The sequence below is a fragment of the Corvus cornix genome, chromosome 1, assembly GCF_000738735.6.
Source record: "Corvus cornix cornix isolate S_Up_H32 chromosome 1, ASM73873v5, whole genome shotgun sequence".
Lineage (NCBI taxonomy): Eukaryota > Metazoa > Chordata > Aves > Passeriformes > Corvidae > Corvus > Corvus cornix.
In genome coordinates, this window is record NC_046332.1 from 44,016,462 (window position 1) to 44,034,117 (window position 17,656).

Sequence of the window (17,656 nt, forward strand, 5' to 3'; positions counted from 1 at the left end):
CTTCCTTAGTCACTTAGAACGCTCCAGTCAGGGTGTGCTGGAATGAAGGGTATCTAGATAACCATCTGATCAAAACTAGCAGAGGCAAGTTAAGCCTGCATGTGCAGTCTGTGATTGCTCAGGAAATTTCAAAATTTCCTGTGGCACATGCTGGTACTTAAGCCATTCACCATGAATGTTTACTGCCTGCTAGACCCTCTGACAGCAGCACTTCTGTCCATTTGCTGATGCCCGCGTTGTAGAGGTTGGATCTTCTGTTGTAAGAAATAATAATGAGGAACTGGGAATTTCTCTATGGTCCTGCTTGGACAGCATAGGCGGACGGCTCAGACTCCCCAGCTGCCAGCTCCACTTCCCTGGGAGTTCCACATTATTATAAGCTGTTTCAAGGGGGTCCCAGGTAGCATCGACCACCTGCCCAGCCTGGAGCTGGAGCCCACTCCCCCACGGGCCAGGCCTCTGAAAGGAACGAGACAGATTTGTCTTTATAAACAAACCATGGGTCTGCTGCTAGGTAAAAGCTGGATACTGAGAGGTCAAAGAAACAATGGGAGGAATTCCACTGACTGAGGGAAGGAGTGAGAGGGATTTGTCTTTACAAACAAACAGTGGGTTTGCTGATAGGTAAAGATGGATGCTGAGAGATGAAAGAAGCAATGGAAGGAGCCATAAATTCCATAGGAAAAGAAAAATGGGGGGGTATACATTAGAAGGGAGTCTGTATTAAGCAATTCGGGAAGTCTGTACCTCTCAAGTACCTCAGCCAATGGGGAAAGAGAGAGGGAAAGGCAGTCGGGAAATTAGGATAAATAGGAGGCTGCGCCCTCCAAAAATTTGAGACACCCCAGGGGAATGCCCCATGGCGTCTCCCTTTATTCGAATTAAGTAACAGGACTCCTCTGTCTCCTTTTTGGACATAAACCTCTGGTGTTTGTGCATTAATTTTCCTGACACCTCCCAAAAGGGCATTTGGGATGTAGTGACGACCCTCTGGGTGACGCCTCCACTGCGTGTCAGCGCCGAATCCTTGCTGTGACACGAAGCCGCTCGTGGGCCCAGCCGGGCAGGCGGTCAGCCCACGGCGGGCTCCACGCCGCCGCTCTCCCGGAAGACGAGAGCCAGCGCCGGGCCCGGGCGCGGGGCGGGTCAGCACGAGGGCAGCAGCGGGGAGGGACGGCCCTCGCGCGGGCCCCGCCCCGCGCCTCTCCCGCGGCGCCCCGCCCCTCCGCACTTTGCGTAACCCCGCGGTCACGCCGGCGGGGGCGGGCCGCGCACTGCGTAAACGGCTGCGAGAATCGCCGCCGCGCGCGCCGCGGGCGTAAGCGGCGGGACTTTGCCCCCGCCCCGAGCCCCAGCGCTCCCGTCCCGCCGCCATGGCCACCCCGGGGCCGGCGCGGCTCCTCCGGGCCGCCGCCGCCGCTTCCTCCCGCCGCTGGCTTTTCTCCTCCACCTCGCCGGCAGCTGGGCCGAGGCCGGGCTCCGCTAGCGCCGCCGCTGCCGGGAGGACAGCGCGGCCGTTCAGCCTCTCTGCCCGGGCGGTGCTCAGGTAAGGGGGTCGCACCCCGGAGGCGCCGGGCGGGCTCCCCGGGGCGGCGGTCCGGAGGAGCCGGACCGTCGGGCCTCGGCGCTGAGGGCAGCCAGCGGCTGTCTGTGGCACGGGCCGCCCGAGCCGGGCTAGCGCGGGGTGACCTTCCCGCGGAGCCCCTGGCTGGTCCCGGCCCCCTCCGCCCCTCACCGCGCCCGCTCTCGCTGTCCCGCCGGCGGCTGCTTGGCGGTGGCGCTCTGGGGGGGCCCTTCCCCCGAGCTGTGCCCCGTAGGGCTGTGCTGGGCGAGGCCCCGCACCGGGCGCGGGTGAGGCTCAGGGTCGGTGTGACCTGGAACTCCGTTGAAATGGCTTGTAACGTTACGGACGCTAAACCAGGGCTCCTGATGCTCAGACTGGTTTTCTAAGAGATTATGACCTTATTAAACTTGCACTTTTTCTTTTTTCCTGGTTTTTTATTTGTTGGGTTTTTTGGGTTTTTTTTCCCCCCCCCCGTGAAAGTCTGGCTAGGCTTGTGGTAAAAGTACAGCACATATCAGAGAGATCCTCATACTTAAAGTCTCTTCTGCCTTTGGTATAGTTCTTCTGTACTGAAGAGCACTTTTACATCTTTCTTTATGGAACGACTGGGCGTGACACTTAGTGCCATGGTCTAGCTGACATGATCATGTTTGGTAATAGCTTGGACTTGATGATTTCAGAGGTCTTTTCCAACCTAATTGATTCTGTGGTCAGATCTAAATGTGCAGAGCTCCTCCTCTCCTCACCAGTATGTATGAGTAGGTGTTTCAGAATGCTTTACATCTGTGGGCATTAAATATTCTACAGTCCACAGCTGTAGTTTTGATGCTTATTACATGTAGTCACAGACTATATATGCACAGCCTCCTGGCATGTAGTTTGTATATTCAAAGATAGGTCAGAGTCTACAGCTAACTTTAAGTATTTAAAATGCAGAAGTTTTAAAAGCTTGATGTACTTGGTTGCCACAGAAGTTTTCTTGACTTGGAACAGGACCTGCAGTCAGCAGCCCAGGATCAGGGGTCTAGCCTGGCCTGTTTCCACAAGGTTGGGATAATGCCCTCGACATCAAAACTGTCTCAATACTTTGCTCTTAAACTCTGCTGTAGGTGATCTTTGACTTTGTTCCAGCAGATAATTTAATATGGAGAGAGAGACTTTTCTAGCCTAGGACTCCCATATGAGATGAATTTGCTAGTCAGATCTCTTCTCTGAGGGATCCTGCTGGTAATCAGTTGATTTTGAGATCCCTGCTTTGCAGTTTTTAATTAAAAATAAAAAGATGTCTTTGTGAAGTACTGACAGGGGTTTTTTTAAAGTTATTAAAATCATTGAAAAAAGAATCCTATAAAGGGAAAGCATTTCCTTATGTAATAGTAATGTAAGACCTGTAATCCCCTCATGTCTTTTACAAACAGGCTGAATACAGAATAGAATCTACTTACATTTGTTTTGCAAGCACACCTGCAAAAAAGCTTATGCAAACAAGTATTTCCAATGTTGTTTATATACTCAGTGTCATAACCTGGCTGAGTGAGTTGGAAGAAAAGGAAAATTCTTGTATATTATTGTTTTCTCCATTTATGCATAAGTTACTTTCTCTGGGCATCATATTTGAGACACAGTTCCTGACCTTTATAGAATCAGCCAGTGTTATTCCAGTAAAAAGATACATCATTGTTTATGTGTGTAAAATTAGCTGTATTTGTGTCTAGAGGATGATGACCTCACTGTACTAAACATTACCTGCAGTGATTCCTGTGAGCAGAGGTTTTCAAGGGTTTCAGTGGAGCATCAGGCATTATGTTTTCATTTCCATTTCCTCCTTTCTCTTGCTCCTTTTTTATCCCATATCCTTCCTTTTAATTTCATGGTGAAATGTAGTCATTTCAGATTTCTTTTATACCAGTCTGGTTAGCTGTACAATGTTTTTGGTGCACAGCATAATAATTGCATGCTTTAAAGCTTAGTTCAGATTTATAACCTCTGTTAATTGAGGCCAGTATAATAGTTTAATTCATGGAATTCCTCAGGCAATTAGGGCTGTTGGATTTGCTAGTTATTAAAAGATCTGAGAATAAGAGCTGGTCTCACCATGTGCAATACCAGGCTAAAGTTGTTATGTTTTGTTTGGAGGAATGTAAGAGGTGATTCTTAACTTGGAAGAAATAGCTGAAGATTCAAAGGATAATTTTTTTAAGGGGGAAGAAGTAGCTGTCGAGGTTTTTGCAGTATTTGCTATTATTTGCATGGGAGGGACAACAAACAGCATTTACAGTTTTCTGGTGCTCCTCTGTGCCTTTGCAGTGTGCTCAATTTAGAGTATCCTTGTGAAGCTTGATAAAAAATGCTGATAGTGCTGTGGCAACCATATGAAGATACTGGTTGTATTTTACATCTGGTGAAAAGCATTTTTCTGAGCATGAATTGGGATATTTATGCTTCATGCAGATAACACAATATAAATTGTGTTCTTCCTGATAATCCTGAGGTTATTCATACTTGCACGGACCTGGCACATGTTTTGTGTTAATTGCCTGTGACTAGTTCGCAGCGTGATGGTATTTGGATAGTTGTTTTTCTTGATGCAGACAATGTCTGGGTGGATAAAAACCATGTTATTTGAAATTTATAAAGCCTAAATACTGTTTCATGCAGATGTGATTTTATTTTTTTTAATGGTATCCCCCAGCCATTGAAAAGATTGGCTCAGTGTGTGTTTTGAATGTCTGACTAATCTGATTATTACATACACACACTTCTGAAAGTATTTTCACCACCAAGTAAAGCACTAGTGTTTTTTTAAAAAAATATTTTGGCTATGTGAAGAGTGATAGAAGGTGGCAATAGCAAAAAAATGGATCTACTGAAAGACTTAAGGAGGCTAGATCTAACTTTACACAAATAAATTTTAGTTTCAATTATAAATCAGGGTGGATTAGGTCCTTTTGAAAGATTAATTACTGTGTCAGTTTTTAACAAAAGTCAGTGACCTGGTGGTGATACTTCAGTCTGTCCCCTTGCTAAATGCCACACCATGAAACATGCACAGCCACAGTGCAGGTCCACAACTGGCTGAAGCAAATACCAGATTGTCCCTACTGACAAGGGCATCTCACTGCTCTTTTCTTGTTTTTGTTGTGGGCAGTGGCACTTTAGCAATTTTGCTTTCTGGTCCAGTTATGTCTACTTTGGTTTTATGGCTGATTTGCAGCCGGATTAGCAAAAGGAGTTGACTTGTGGTAAAACTGGTGTAAGGATGATGGCAGGGTGATTTGGAGTGGGGATCACTCGAACCCACATTTTTACACTGTAAAGAGATTAAATCAATCTGACCATGAAACCTAGATTGTGTTGTTGCAGTAACGCAGCAATTCTAAATTGGTGTAGATTTCATCTAAGGGTCAAATCTGACCCTGCTGGTTCTAACATCTGGGGGTTATTGACCTGTGAAGTTTGGCTTTCAGCCAGTGCATTCCCACACCGAGTTTATTGCAGGGCATTGTGAGCGCTGGAGAGACAAGGAACAAAGGAGCAGGGGTGGGGCTGTTCTTCTTGTGACACTGTGGTGTTTTATCAGATTCAAGAGTAACCACGGGTGAAGAAAGCTTCAAGTGTGTTTTGAAAACTGGGAGGCAGTTGACTTGTCATTTACAAAAGTTCCAGGGACCTAATGGGTGCCCAGACTTGTTGCTGTTTGGTTCATGGTACTTGTGATTGCCTAATCCTATAATAAAGAGTATGTTTAGGATATTGGAATAAATATTTAGTACTTGCCATGTCTATACCTTGGGCAGAGCATGCCCAGAAATGCAAGTACACGTTGCCTTGTGTCTCCTGTCAGGGTTGTGTTTGTCATGTTGACAGAAATATTTCAGCAAAGGAGAGTGTACTTTGAGCTCTGGAGGGGCTTTTTGAAACAGTTTAAGATTACACCATCAGACGTTTACTTAGACTCTCAGAATGTGAATCTGTACCTTTCCAGATGCAGTCTGAACCCATCAGTTGTAAACTCCCAGAGGAGGTGGTGAATTTTGTACTAGTTTATCTAAGTGGGTTCTTGTTTCCTTGGTTCTGTTGTGGGAGGTGTTAACATAGCAGAGGAGCAAAATGAAAAGCAGAGTGGTTTCTTCAACCCCCAGAGAACGGTTTGCTGGTGGTCCTCAGATATCACAGGTGACTGTGCAACATAAATCACATTCTGTAAAGATACATCTTTAAGATTTCTGAATTTTTTTATAGTACACACTTCAGTTGCATTCTGCAGGTCAGCAAGGTCAACTCTTCACTATCAGTTACAGTTTTAGAATGAATTTATAGTTAATAGTAGCTTGTGGCTGCCTTCTGGAGGGTGGACTGAGGGATGATAGGAAAAGAATTGATCATGACATCATAATGAATCATCATGAAGCACACTGCTTCCAGTGGAACTTAAAAGTTGTGGCAAGGTATGAAGTCTACAGCAACAAACATTTATTGTTCTTGTATAACAAGCTAGGACTCAGATTGCTAAAAACACATATTCTTTTATAAAAGTTATAAAAGTAATTTGTTCACTGATGTTTCAGCATGGCCACTTTCAAATTTTGCCTTTAATATTCAGATATGCAGGTTAGAGTTTTCCAGGGGGTGACTTGATTTTCAAGTTTGCATATTTTTCTTATGATATTAATCACTCAAGGCCCACAGTTACTAAGAAGAGTATGGGTAGTATGGAGCATGCAGTTCTTAAACATGGATTTCACATGGAAACATAAATTTTTGATTTAGCTTTTTGGTTGTGCAATTTGTATCTGTCATCTCTTGGCAGATTTCTTCACTGTCCATCCAACAAGTTTTTGTTTTGCTCACTTACTGTAGGAAAGAAAATTGTCTGTTTAAAATTGAATGTGCTGTATTTTATTAGTATATTTAAAGCTTTCCTTTAATTTGGGTGTGAAAATAATATGGAATGCAAAAACATAAGTTTTTTGCATGTTAAAAGCTTTAGTCTTAAGATATTTTTGTGCAGACTTTGAGACGTATTTCTCGTTTGAAAAAAATTGTTTGAAAAGCAAACAAATATAAAACCTTCTTTCTTTGAAACCCGTGTAAAAACTTTATACTTCACTAGAATTAATATTTACAAGATGAGCTCCTAAGAGAATCTGTGCGTAAAACCAGGAGAATGCTTTTGGAGTATTTCCATTTGTGGGAGGAGAGAAGAACTAAATTTTGGAATTAATAAAGTAAAATGTCTAAAACTGTAAGCAGAAATAAGAAAGTTTAGAATTTATCCTAAATAATAATGATGAGAACAACAAAAAGTTCGTAAATCCAAAGCCAGAGTTCACAGAAAAGTGGGGAGAGAAACATTTAAAATAAGCTCCTTTATTTGTTAAAAATACAAATATTGTGCCTAAAATAATTTGATTGTGTTTGGTGAAAGGCAAAACATCTGGATCCCTTATAGCTTGTAGTGACAAAACACCCTCTAAGGGGTTTTTTTTTTCTTACTTTTCATGGTTTTTGTTCAATGTACAGCAGTAAATACCTGTACAATACAGCTTTTAAAAGCCAATACCTTAGGTTTCTCTTTCCTTGGAGTTGATAGTAGCAGTATCAACTATTATTTTAGTGGTATGCAATCAATTCTGAAGCACTAAAAATTCTAAAATTCTTTAATTCTATTATGTAATTTTCTTTTTCAGCTCAGAAGATAAAATAACTGTTCATTTCATAAACCGTGATGGTGAGAAATTAACAGCCAAGGGAAAACCTGGGGATTCACTGCTGGATGTTGTTGTTGACAATAATCTAGACATAGATGGTTTTGGTAAGTAGATGCACTGAACATTTTATTCAGTATCTAGAAACTACGTTCCTCATTCATTTAGATTGGAAAAGACCCTTAAGGTCATTGAGTCCAACTGTAAATGAATATTTATACATAAAACCTAGCTGTACTTCATTTGGATTTTCTCCCCTTCTTTTCCTCCTTCAGGTGCATAGAATATTTTGGTTCAAGTTTAAAAAAAATACTTGGGGTATATCCTAGATCTTGGCTTGAGTATTAAAGAGGGGAATGTGAACAGAGGGCTGTCAAAGTGGAGTCTGAAACATGCCACCTGCAGACTTCTTCTGAGCAGAAAGGTTCTGTTCTGGAGGCAACACAGAACTGGTGTATTCCTAACAGTGTCTGGTTACTTCTGTAGTGCCATGCTGTCTCAATTTATTGCCAGGCTTTTTGTAGCATTATATATGTGCTAGAGGAGTGCACAGTGAAAGTAGCAACCAAATCTGTGTCAGTTAGCAGGGAAGAGCAAGAAGTTTAATTCTTATTAAAGAACTGGGGTAAAGGAGACCTTGTGAAATTCTAACTTGGCACGAATTCTGTTTAAAATCAAAATAGGAGGAAATTACAACATCTCCCTGTTTCTTCAAACTTTTGCACTTTCCATAGTTAGAACCATAGGACGGTTTGGGTTGGAAGGGACCTTAAAGATTGTTCAGTTTCAAACGCCCCTGCCCATGGGCATCTTCCACTAGCTAGCCCTCATTGCTCAAACTGCTAGACCACGTTGCTCAAAGGTATTAGGTAATGGCAATTAAATACCTTGGGAAGGTATTTATGTGAACATGAGCTGAAAACTTAATAGAAATAATGCAGGAAGTGGTAGTACAATTTTCAGAACTGAATGCATAACATGAAGCAATTGGTGAGAGAAAAAAGCATCAGAGTATTGTAGCACAGTTTGAAATTTGATGTGTGTTCTAGTTAAGTGCAAATAAATTTTACTGCTAGTGATAAAATCTTTGATAATATTTAAAATCTTATACTTAATATCTGAGACAGCTCTTAGGTCTCTAGAGTTGGGTATATCTGGGGAAGAAGAATTTTCTCTTAAATTTGCAATGCAACTAGCTTTATGTATCACTTATTAAATGACTCATTTAGGCTTATGTTTGGTCTGCTTGTATGCTACAGTAAATGTTCTCTGTGTCAATATCCGCTGTGTTAAACCATTGTGGTAAAGTGGGAAAAAGCAATGCTGTCAATAAAAAAGCCAAACTGAAAACTTGGAATAACGTAGCAGTCTTTAATTATAACATGTGCTAGTCCCATTTTAATAACCACTTGATAATGAAACATTGTACTAGGGCAGAGAAATAATGTAGTAAAAATGTATGTTCTGTGTTCAGGAAAAAAGTAATGAGGGAAAAGTAAAATGTAAATCCTGCTATTTGCTTCTATCACCAGGGGGCATCCCGTGTGCATTAGTGATAATAGAAATATCTTTGTATAAAGGGTTACATATCTATTGAATGATTTAGCTGCACTTAGTTTGTTTGTTATTGCCAGTTTTACAGTTGTGGAAAGACCTACTACTGTTCAAAGAGCCTGGTCAGTGTTCTTTCCTTTTCCCCCCCTCATCCCTTCCCTTGCTTCCCAAACATTAAGGATGCTTAAACTGCTGATATGACAAATTCTATGTTTGGCACTTCAGTTAAACTGCTTTTTCATGCGTATTTGAAGATGTGATATAATTTAGAAATTAAATGTTCTAGTACAGTGTCATGCTCACTTTGAATACATGCTTTTGATACTGTAGCAGCATGGTGCTTTCTGTGTGGTTCTTGTGGTCTAATGATGAGTTCCACTATTTCTTTTCATAGTAGTGGTTATACATACAACTTTGCTTTCCTTATTTCCATATGATTACAAAGGTGATGTGGTCACAGTATTTTTGCTTCTGCTCTCCCTGGAAATAAGTAAGTAAGTGAAGATTGGCTAATGTGTTGTCTGCTTCTCTTCTATCAATTTAAATCAGAGCCTGAGGTTTGTAATGTCCTTGGTATTTCACTTTCCCCCCTCTTCTTGAAGTTGTGTATTTCTTTTTCAACACTGTGGAGAACTTGGTGCCAGCCCAATACAGTGTCAGGGACAAATTTGTTAGATTTCTAACTTTTACTGTGCTGTGATGACCTAATTGCTGTAGCAGGTAGGTGGAGTTGGTGCTTGTGCTGCTCAACCCCAGCACTTGTTAGAGTCTTGACTCGTACTGGAACACCTCATAATCTATGTAGGCCATCTCTCTCTAGGCTGACTACCTTTGTTCCTGTGAATTAGTGTTCTGTTGAGTGAGAAGAAATAAGTATAAAATCCCTCCTCTCTCTACTTCTAAGGATTTTTTTGTGTGTAGCAGGTTTCTGCTGTTGAACTTCTAGAGGAAACCTCAAAACCATGGGAAAGAGAGATAAGAAGGATCAGCATAGGAAATAAATGAAGTAGTGTTGATGGACAGCATTGTCGGCTTTTGCATTCTTATAGTAGGAAGCTTTTCTTCCTTTAAATGGTGGAAAGGGGATTAGTTAAGTATTTTAACTAATCGCTTAGCATTTTTTAACTAATTACTTAGCATTTAAGTAAATTTTAATGCTACAGGAACTGTAGAAATACTATTAACAGTTGAATGCAGAGTAGGTATATGAATGCGGGAATATATGGAACATTAATTTTGCTAATCAACCAAGACTTCTTGTATGAGACAAACACATGTAGGATTTCTTCTGAAATTCAGCTGCATTTTGAAACTTGGATTTTCTGTTATCTTGATTTATTTTTCTTTAGGTGCATGTGAAGGAACGCTAGCCTGTTCAACTTGTCATTTAATATTTGAAGACCACATATTTGAGAAACTAGATGCAATTACTGATGAAGAGATGGACATGCTGGACCTGGCATATGGCCTCACAGAAACGTAAGGCAACATAACACTTGCCTACATTACTTCCCCAAAGAATGGGAAGAAAGGTTTGCAGATGGGGCAGTCCAATATTCTTGGAGCACCTTAATCAGCTTTTGATAAATAGCTGAATTCTGTTATACAAATGGGACTGCCAAGTTTAAATGTTGTTTATCTGAATTCGTGTTAAAAAGATGTCACTATTGTTTTTGTAACGGAAAAGTGTCAGTTGCCCGTACTTTGTCTTCAGAGAGGTCTGGTGCAGAAATGTTAGAACTAAAGAACGACTGTAAACCTAGTTCCTGCCATGAAAGCTCTGCCACTGCTGTCCTGTGTGTGAATTTTCTTGTTCTTGTTTCTCTTCCCTTCTGTTTTCTGTCCCTTGTTAGTCTGTAGCTAGTTAATTTATTTTATGAATGTGTTTACATTAGTATTTTAGGTTTTGGTCAGATCTTCTTTTCACAGAATCACAGAAGGGTTGAGGTTGGAGGGGACCTCTTGAGGTCAACTGTTCCAACCCCCTGCTCAAGCAGGACCACCTAGATCCGATGCCCAGCACCATGTCCAGACAGCTTTTGAGTATCTCCAAGGATGGAGAGTCCACCTTCTCCAGCCTCTCTGGTATTTATGTACATTGCTAAAATCCTTCCTTCAAGCCTTCTCTAGGACAAACAGTGTAGAGATAGGTCAGTGTACATACTTGTTATGCTTTGACTCATTTCAGAGGGCTCCTTGTGCACACAAACCAGATTCCCTTTTGGGAGAAAGTGATCCTGAAGTGTGCTCTGACTGCTGATAGAAATTAGGATTACACTAGTGGTACTCTAAAGTAAACCTCTGTTCTGCATCACCCCCACCATCACACATCTTGTAATTAGGGTGTCACATCCTCATCACAGATGCATTCCAGGTGGGCTGTTGCACTTGCTGGTGCACAAGTAGCCTTTATCACAGAACATGCCCTCAGGAACAGTAGGCAGCTGTGCCTTGTGAGGTTTCATAAGCCTCATGTTTCAATGGAACTGCTTGTTGAAGTTTTTGAGAATCTTTCCAATGATGTCAGAGGCTTTATACGTGGTCTGTATAGCATAGAGTTTTTTATGACTCTGCAAAGAAGTACTCTGAATTAACTTGTCTGTCTCCTTATATCAGTAAAGGGAATCCTGTACTCATAATTTCTACATAACAATACACTTTCTCACTTCAGGCAAATCTGAACATTTATGGGAGGTTGTAAAGGCAAAGAAGTCAAGCTATGAGAAACTTGTTGTAGCTTCTTTTGTTTTATCCTTTTTCCTGTCACACAAAAACCCATTTTCACTTTTGAAAAAAACTATATGCCTATTAAGCCTGCCACCTACCACACTAAAGAGTAACTTTTAGGTTCAGGGCCAAAATAATTCCTAAATAGCTCTGGAGGGATATGATATAATAAAAACCTTTTTTCTTTGGCTACCTTTTAAGTAAAGGTTTAAAGCAAGGAGAGTTTGCTGAAGAACTGGGAAACAAGCAAGCCAGAGCTCTCTGTTTAAATGTGTCTATTTTCCTTCTAAGTTCTTCATACCAAATTAAGCTTTAGACCCTCTGAAGGTATTTGGTACTTCTGTTAGGTTTTCCTAGCATCACACATTTTCCCTATGGCCAGGGACCTTCCATATATGTGAGAGGATGACTCTTCTGAAAGACAGAGCTTCAAGTGGCTGGTATTTGCTGCAGGTTACCTGGACTCCTGTGCTGATGTAAATTTGTGTAATGGAGATGCACTTCTATGTTCTGTCATAGGTATAAGCATAACAGCTTATTCTTGTCAGTGACTCTGTATCTGGGAAAATTTCAGCCAGCAACTGCCATGAAAGCTCATGTTTTTTAAAATGAATGATTAATTAGGTTAAAATAAAATTGTTTTGATTAACTGCAGAACAGTAGAAAGTAGTAAGATGGGGGAGTGCAAACCCTGGCAAGTTAAAATAATACTAAAGTAGAAAATAAGCTGAGAAACAGCTTGCAAAAGTAGACAAATATTTTTGTTTCTAACCTATCAGAAACAGGAAACTTTGTGTACAGAGCCAGTGGGTGATGTACAAGGTGCACGTAAAATAGAGCAACATAACATAAAAGTGAAGTTTCTTTTGCATTGTTATTTCTACAAATTTTATGGGCTGCCCATGTACTGGAAGGTTTCTTTGCAGAGGGTGTCCTGGTGTATTTTGTGATCTTCTTTCAAACTGATGTATCCATAGAAGTAGTATCACTGCAGTAAATAAACTGAGTGGTAACAAATAGTAATGGCTATGTAGCGTTCACCCAGGAGCTCTATTGGCATTCAATATGGCATTTTTGACCTGCTGTCTGTAATGCTTAATTAGTTGCTTTGAAACTGTTTCCACATCAAAGGAATAGGAAGGTGGCAACCCAACTTTTTAAATGAGAGTCAACGTTTTAAAATGAGATTTGGAGCTGAAGAACACTGTTCTGATCCTGTGGGCTGTTGCTTTTCTATACTATCTACTATGGGCAAGGAAAGAATTCAACAGAGCTTTTGTAGAGGGATGAAGCAGATATGGAAATTCTTCATATAAGTCACTGAGATGAAGAAAGATCTTGTAGTTCATGCAGTTTACTTAGGTCTAGAAATCATTTACTAAATTTTGAGTTGCAACAGCATAAGAGCAAAGGCCCTGTAAAGGATAAGTAATTGGTTAAAAAAACCCCCCATATCTTTTAACAAGAAGTATTAAGCTGCCTGGTAAGAGTATGTGGTCATCAGCATGATGTAAAGGTGATGGTGCTAGGTTTTAATTAGTGTGAGCATCCTCGTGAAAGACTCAGGAAAACACAGTGAGGAGTAAGGTTTATTTACAGTGATGTGGCAGTATCATCACCTGCCTGTGAAAACACGCACAAGGATTTTGTGCTCTTGAGCAATAGGAAATGACATTTGGAATTAAAAGGCAAATGCAGATAAATGCATATGGAGAGGTGGATAAAAGAGTGGGAACTTCACATTCTTGAAACAGGCTGTCAGCTAGCTAGTGTCTTGCCAGAGACTGGTGCTACAGAACATTGCCCATCCTTGCTGATGTCTTTAGTATTCTATACTTAAATACTGAGACATGGACATTGAATTAAAAGTTATCCCAGCAATAAAAGCAGCTTGTGATGTCTGCAGAGTTTTGTTGTGGTACTAAATCTTCTGATTTTAATTGCTCATGTTCAACATCTGGCTTTCTCATGCTGAATGATAGGTCTAAAAATGGAGGATGACATCTGCTCCAGTGCCTTGATTACGTTATCCTTCTCCTTCCTATGTTTCTTGTCTTTTCACTCTTACTTTTCTGGTTTAAACCCAATTTTGAGTTTTTTAGTGTGAGAACATTGAACCCTGGATGGGGGGTGGTTAGGCTTTGCTTTTTCTGAGCAATGAATCTGAATGAAAGCCTTTATCTCTTCAGAGATGCCAAATGTCCCTTGTGAGATCAAGCATCACTCCCTGCACTGGACTGACCTGTTAGTGACCCACTGAAAAGGGAAGGGTCACCCGTATTCTGCATTCGCAGTGAGCAGGAAGTACTCAGTGTGGAACTTTCCAGTGTGCTGAGCTCTGGTCTGGCTGTAAATCCTGACTATTGCCACACAGATCCTTGTGCTGATGCACATGGTTTGCTCCTGTGCTTGATTAAGGCCCTGCACAAGAGTGGTTGTTCCTGGTTCGTGGTGTTTGGGATGGCTGAGTGTCGGACACATAAGGGGGTAAATGCTGTTAGATTGCTGGTGGGCTAGAACTAACAACAATGTCCTGTTTCCCCACAGATCACGTTTAGGCTGCCAAATCTGCTTGAAGAAATCAATGAATGATATGACTGTTCGAGTACCAGAAGCTGTGGCTGATGCTAGACAATCAGTAGATATGAGTAAAAACTCCTAAAAGAAAATATCCTAGGGGTTTTAAAGAAGCTTAATTATTTTTATAACTTATTTTTAAATGTGTAATTAAATATGGAAACTTACATAATTGTGAGTTATTTTATATGACTATCAATATTAGATTAATGCTATTTTAATTTTCTTTATAGAACCTCTTATATTTTTACGCTTAAAATGCAATAATACTTCTTATAAATAATCATTGGATTATAAACATTAGCAAGTGTATTACAGATTTCATATAACATTATTCTGCCAAAACATTTAATGACATTTAAAAACTGGATCACCTGTACAGGACTTCTAAAACAAACCCTGAGTATTTCTAGGTGTCACACATGGATGTGTAAGAGAAAAGAACTTGTAGGACTGCCCGGGGTCTTTTTGAAGTGTTGCCATTAAAGATGGTGTGCTCAGAGCTAGTTTGGATTCTCAGTAAATATGATACTTCCTCAGCAAATAGTGGATTTTCAGGATAGGAATTTTCCGAACTTTGGAATCTTAATGAGATATGTGGCAAATGTTGTCTTACAAAAATACTGCTAAACCCATGAGTTCTAAGGGCCATGTTACGGTTTAACCCAGCAGGCAGCTAAATGCCACACAGCCGTTCACTTGCACCCACCACTGCCCAACCCCCTTCCAAATGGGAGGGGGGGTAGTCTTGGGGGAAAAAAAAAAAAGAAATATTCATGTGTTGAGATAAAGATAATTTAATAGGACAGAAACAGAAAGGAAAACAACAGTAATAATGATAAATAAAATACATAAAACAAGTGAGGCACAATGCAGTTGCCCACCACATGATGACTAATAGCCAGCCAGTTTTGGAGCAGTGAACCCCAGCCAACTTTGGCCTCAGCTGGTATTTTGAGCATGACACCATACAGTCTGGGACCTCCCTTTGGTCACTTGGAGTCTGCTGTCCTGGCTCTGTCTCCTCCCAATTCCTTGTGCACCACCAGCTTCCCTCATTGGTGGGGTAGGGTGAGAAGCTGAAAAGGCTTTGACTTAGTTGTTGCTAAGCTGTGTTTACACTATAACACCAGTGTGTTATCAACATTATTCTGATTCTAAATCCAAAACAGCACTGCACCAGCTGCTGGGAAGAAAATTAGCTCTCTCCCAGGTGAAACCAGGACAGGCTGATGCAGGATCTTGGCACCTGCAGCTTAACAATGGCCCAAATCAGGTATTGGTAAACCTCAACAGTATGTACATTTAACTACACCACAAATACTGGAATAGACAGGGCTTAGAAGAGTGAATCCTTGGAGCTGTGTAATGGGAAAACATAGCAACTGGATTTACAATTTACCCATCACAAACTCTTACTGTACTCTGGAGATGGCTGAGTTGGGATTGAACAGGGCTGTGTTTGTCAAAATCAGATTTGTTCTGAAATCTTTATCCTTTTTTAGTTGTGAGCTTGTGCAGGAGGCAGTCTGATGTTAGGTAGGGTGTTCAGCTTGAAGAGATTGCTAGATTCTGGGCTTTGCTCTCAGGATCATTTTAGTAATGGTTGATGTGAAATGACCAAGTATATTTGTTTCATAAAAATGGCCTAGGTTCCTCAGAAGGCATAGGGAAACCCCTGCGGTGAGATGGTGTCTGGATTGATGATGAAGAGCTTTCAGTTCAATATTGTTTTAGTCTTCCTAAAGTAGCCCAAATAAAATAATGTTTCTAAGACTATTACTCTCTCCAACTTTACATAAATACTTATATGAACTGGTTATCACCAGTAGTTGTTACCTTCTGATTTTTTGGGCATTTTATATATATATATAAACTATGTTTGTTTACATTTGAATGATCTAATGAATTCATTAATGCTTTGTTTGAACTGGCAACAATGACATCTGGACATCTTTTCTTGCATTATTATATGTATGGGATGGGAGAAAAATTATTTTTCCAGTGTCAAATATTGGGATTATTTTGAGCTTTATAAAGAGGAAAAAAAAAAAGTCCTTCTTTGTTGTAAGAATTAGTATATTCTAGAACTGTATTGAAAATAGATGTGGGTCAGATTCTTTTATTTCCTGAGTTACCTCATTTCCTTCTGAGTTACCCTTCAGCTTTGCCCTAATGCAAGATATACTAATTGTGGTCTGCTCAAAACTTAATTGTGAAGGGGTTTCAGAATACACTTCTGATGTCATCTGATTCAAACTAAGACTTCAGAATTAAAGTTTTCAGGCTTTATGAAGGGCATAGAGTAGAAGGTCAGGGAGAAGGGTGGACATAAATTGATGAAATGTTCTGAAGATGCTGCTGTCTTCCTCTTCTGCTGCTGTGACTCTAACCATGACTTAGAGGTTGCCTTCACACAGATATTAAGGTAAATCTCACTTTGTATTGCCTTTGTCCTGAGCTCATTTATATACAGTTATTACTATTAAATCTTGAGGGTTTGGGTTTTTGTACATGAGACAGCTCATCAGCTTCTAAGAGAGGGAACTTGGGTCATAACCAGATGTGCTGTGCGTTCGTACATCAGAAAGAAATCTGAGGTTTCAGTATAGCTGTGAGGTTTAGGGGTAGATGTTGATTATTTATTGAGTTGTGGGGTCTTCTTGGGTTTTGTTTTGGGTTTATGGGGTTTTTTTTCATTGGGTTATTTGGGGTTTTTTTTCATACAGCACCAGGTACTTCTAGTGGGAATCTTGAAGTGCTTAACACTGTGTTAAACAAATGTGAAACAGCTCCCAAGTGAGTTTTCTTTCTAAGCCAAGGTTGTTTTGTGTGCGTTTCCTGTGACAGCTTCTCATTACAAAGACTTTGACTCTCCTATAGTGTGCCTGTGGAATGAATTACTCAGCACAGCAAGGCAAAAAAGGACACTTCGAAGTTCATTTTGAATTCTAGAGGTATCCCATATTGCATGCAAATGGAAATCTCGGAACACAAAGGAACTGACTTGTAGTCCCCAAAATTCACAGCTCAGAGATAATAGTTTATTGTCAAAATGATTTGCAAATAAATCTTATTTTTAACCTCTTTCTGACACCTCTTGTTTTATGGATTTTTCCTTCCTTCTTCTCCAAGCTATTGGATGTATTTCTGGGTGAAAAATGGAACTTACCCATTAAAGGTGCACATTTAAGTGTAAGTATGAATTCTTGTGCAGTGACACACAATTATAGTATCAGTATTAGTTGAATACATATTTACTTCCCTGTCCAAATAAAAATTACAGGTAATTTGCTTTCTAAAACCATTCCTTGCTCTGCTAAAAGATGGGGTGAGTGAGTTTCTTCTCTCTCCCCCCCCTCAAAAATGAGGAGCAAATCAAAACTGACGTTGTTTCTTTTGTGTCGCAAACTAAACTTTAGAAGCATACTCAAAGTCTGGGGCTGGTACAGACTTTTTACTTCACAAGCATTGGGGGAGTGGTGGGTTACACTTGTCTTCTGTTGCTTGTGGGTAAAAAGGCCCT

At 40.6% G+C, this 17,656-nt stretch overlaps 1 protein-coding gene across 1 annotated transcript; it reads left to right on the forward strand.

The window, feature by feature from the left end:
• Nucleotides 1–1,337: 1,337 nt before the first annotated feature.
• FDX1 (ferredoxin 1) lies at nt 1,338–17,226 on the forward strand. The gene is made up of 4 exons (XM_039564670.1): nt 1,338–1,546; nt 7,255–7,379; nt 10,176–10,305; nt 14,101–17,226. The coding sequence occupies exons 1-4, from the start codon at nt 1,374–1,376 to the stop codon at nt 14,213–14,215; spliced, it is 543 nt and encodes a 180-aa protein (XP_039420604.1). The 5' UTR covers nt 1,338–1,373; the 3' UTR covers nt 14,216–17,226.
• Nucleotides 17,227–17,656: the final 430 nt, after the last annotated feature.

Bases quoted from the DNA above. Each gene is read 5' to 3' on its own strand.
- FDX1 (XM_039564670.1), top strand. From the start codon at position 1,374: ATGGCCACCCCGGGGCCGGCGCGGCTCCTCCGGGCCGCCGCCGCCGCT. The intron at 7,380-10,175 runs GTAAGTAGATGC...ATTTTTCTTTAG, and splicing joins TCTAGACATAGATGGTTTTG to GTGCATGTGAAGGAACGCTA. The intron at 10,306-14,100 runs GTAAGGCAACAT...GTTTCCCCACAG, and splicing joins GCATATGGCCTCACAGAAAC to ATCACGTTTAGGCTGCCAAA.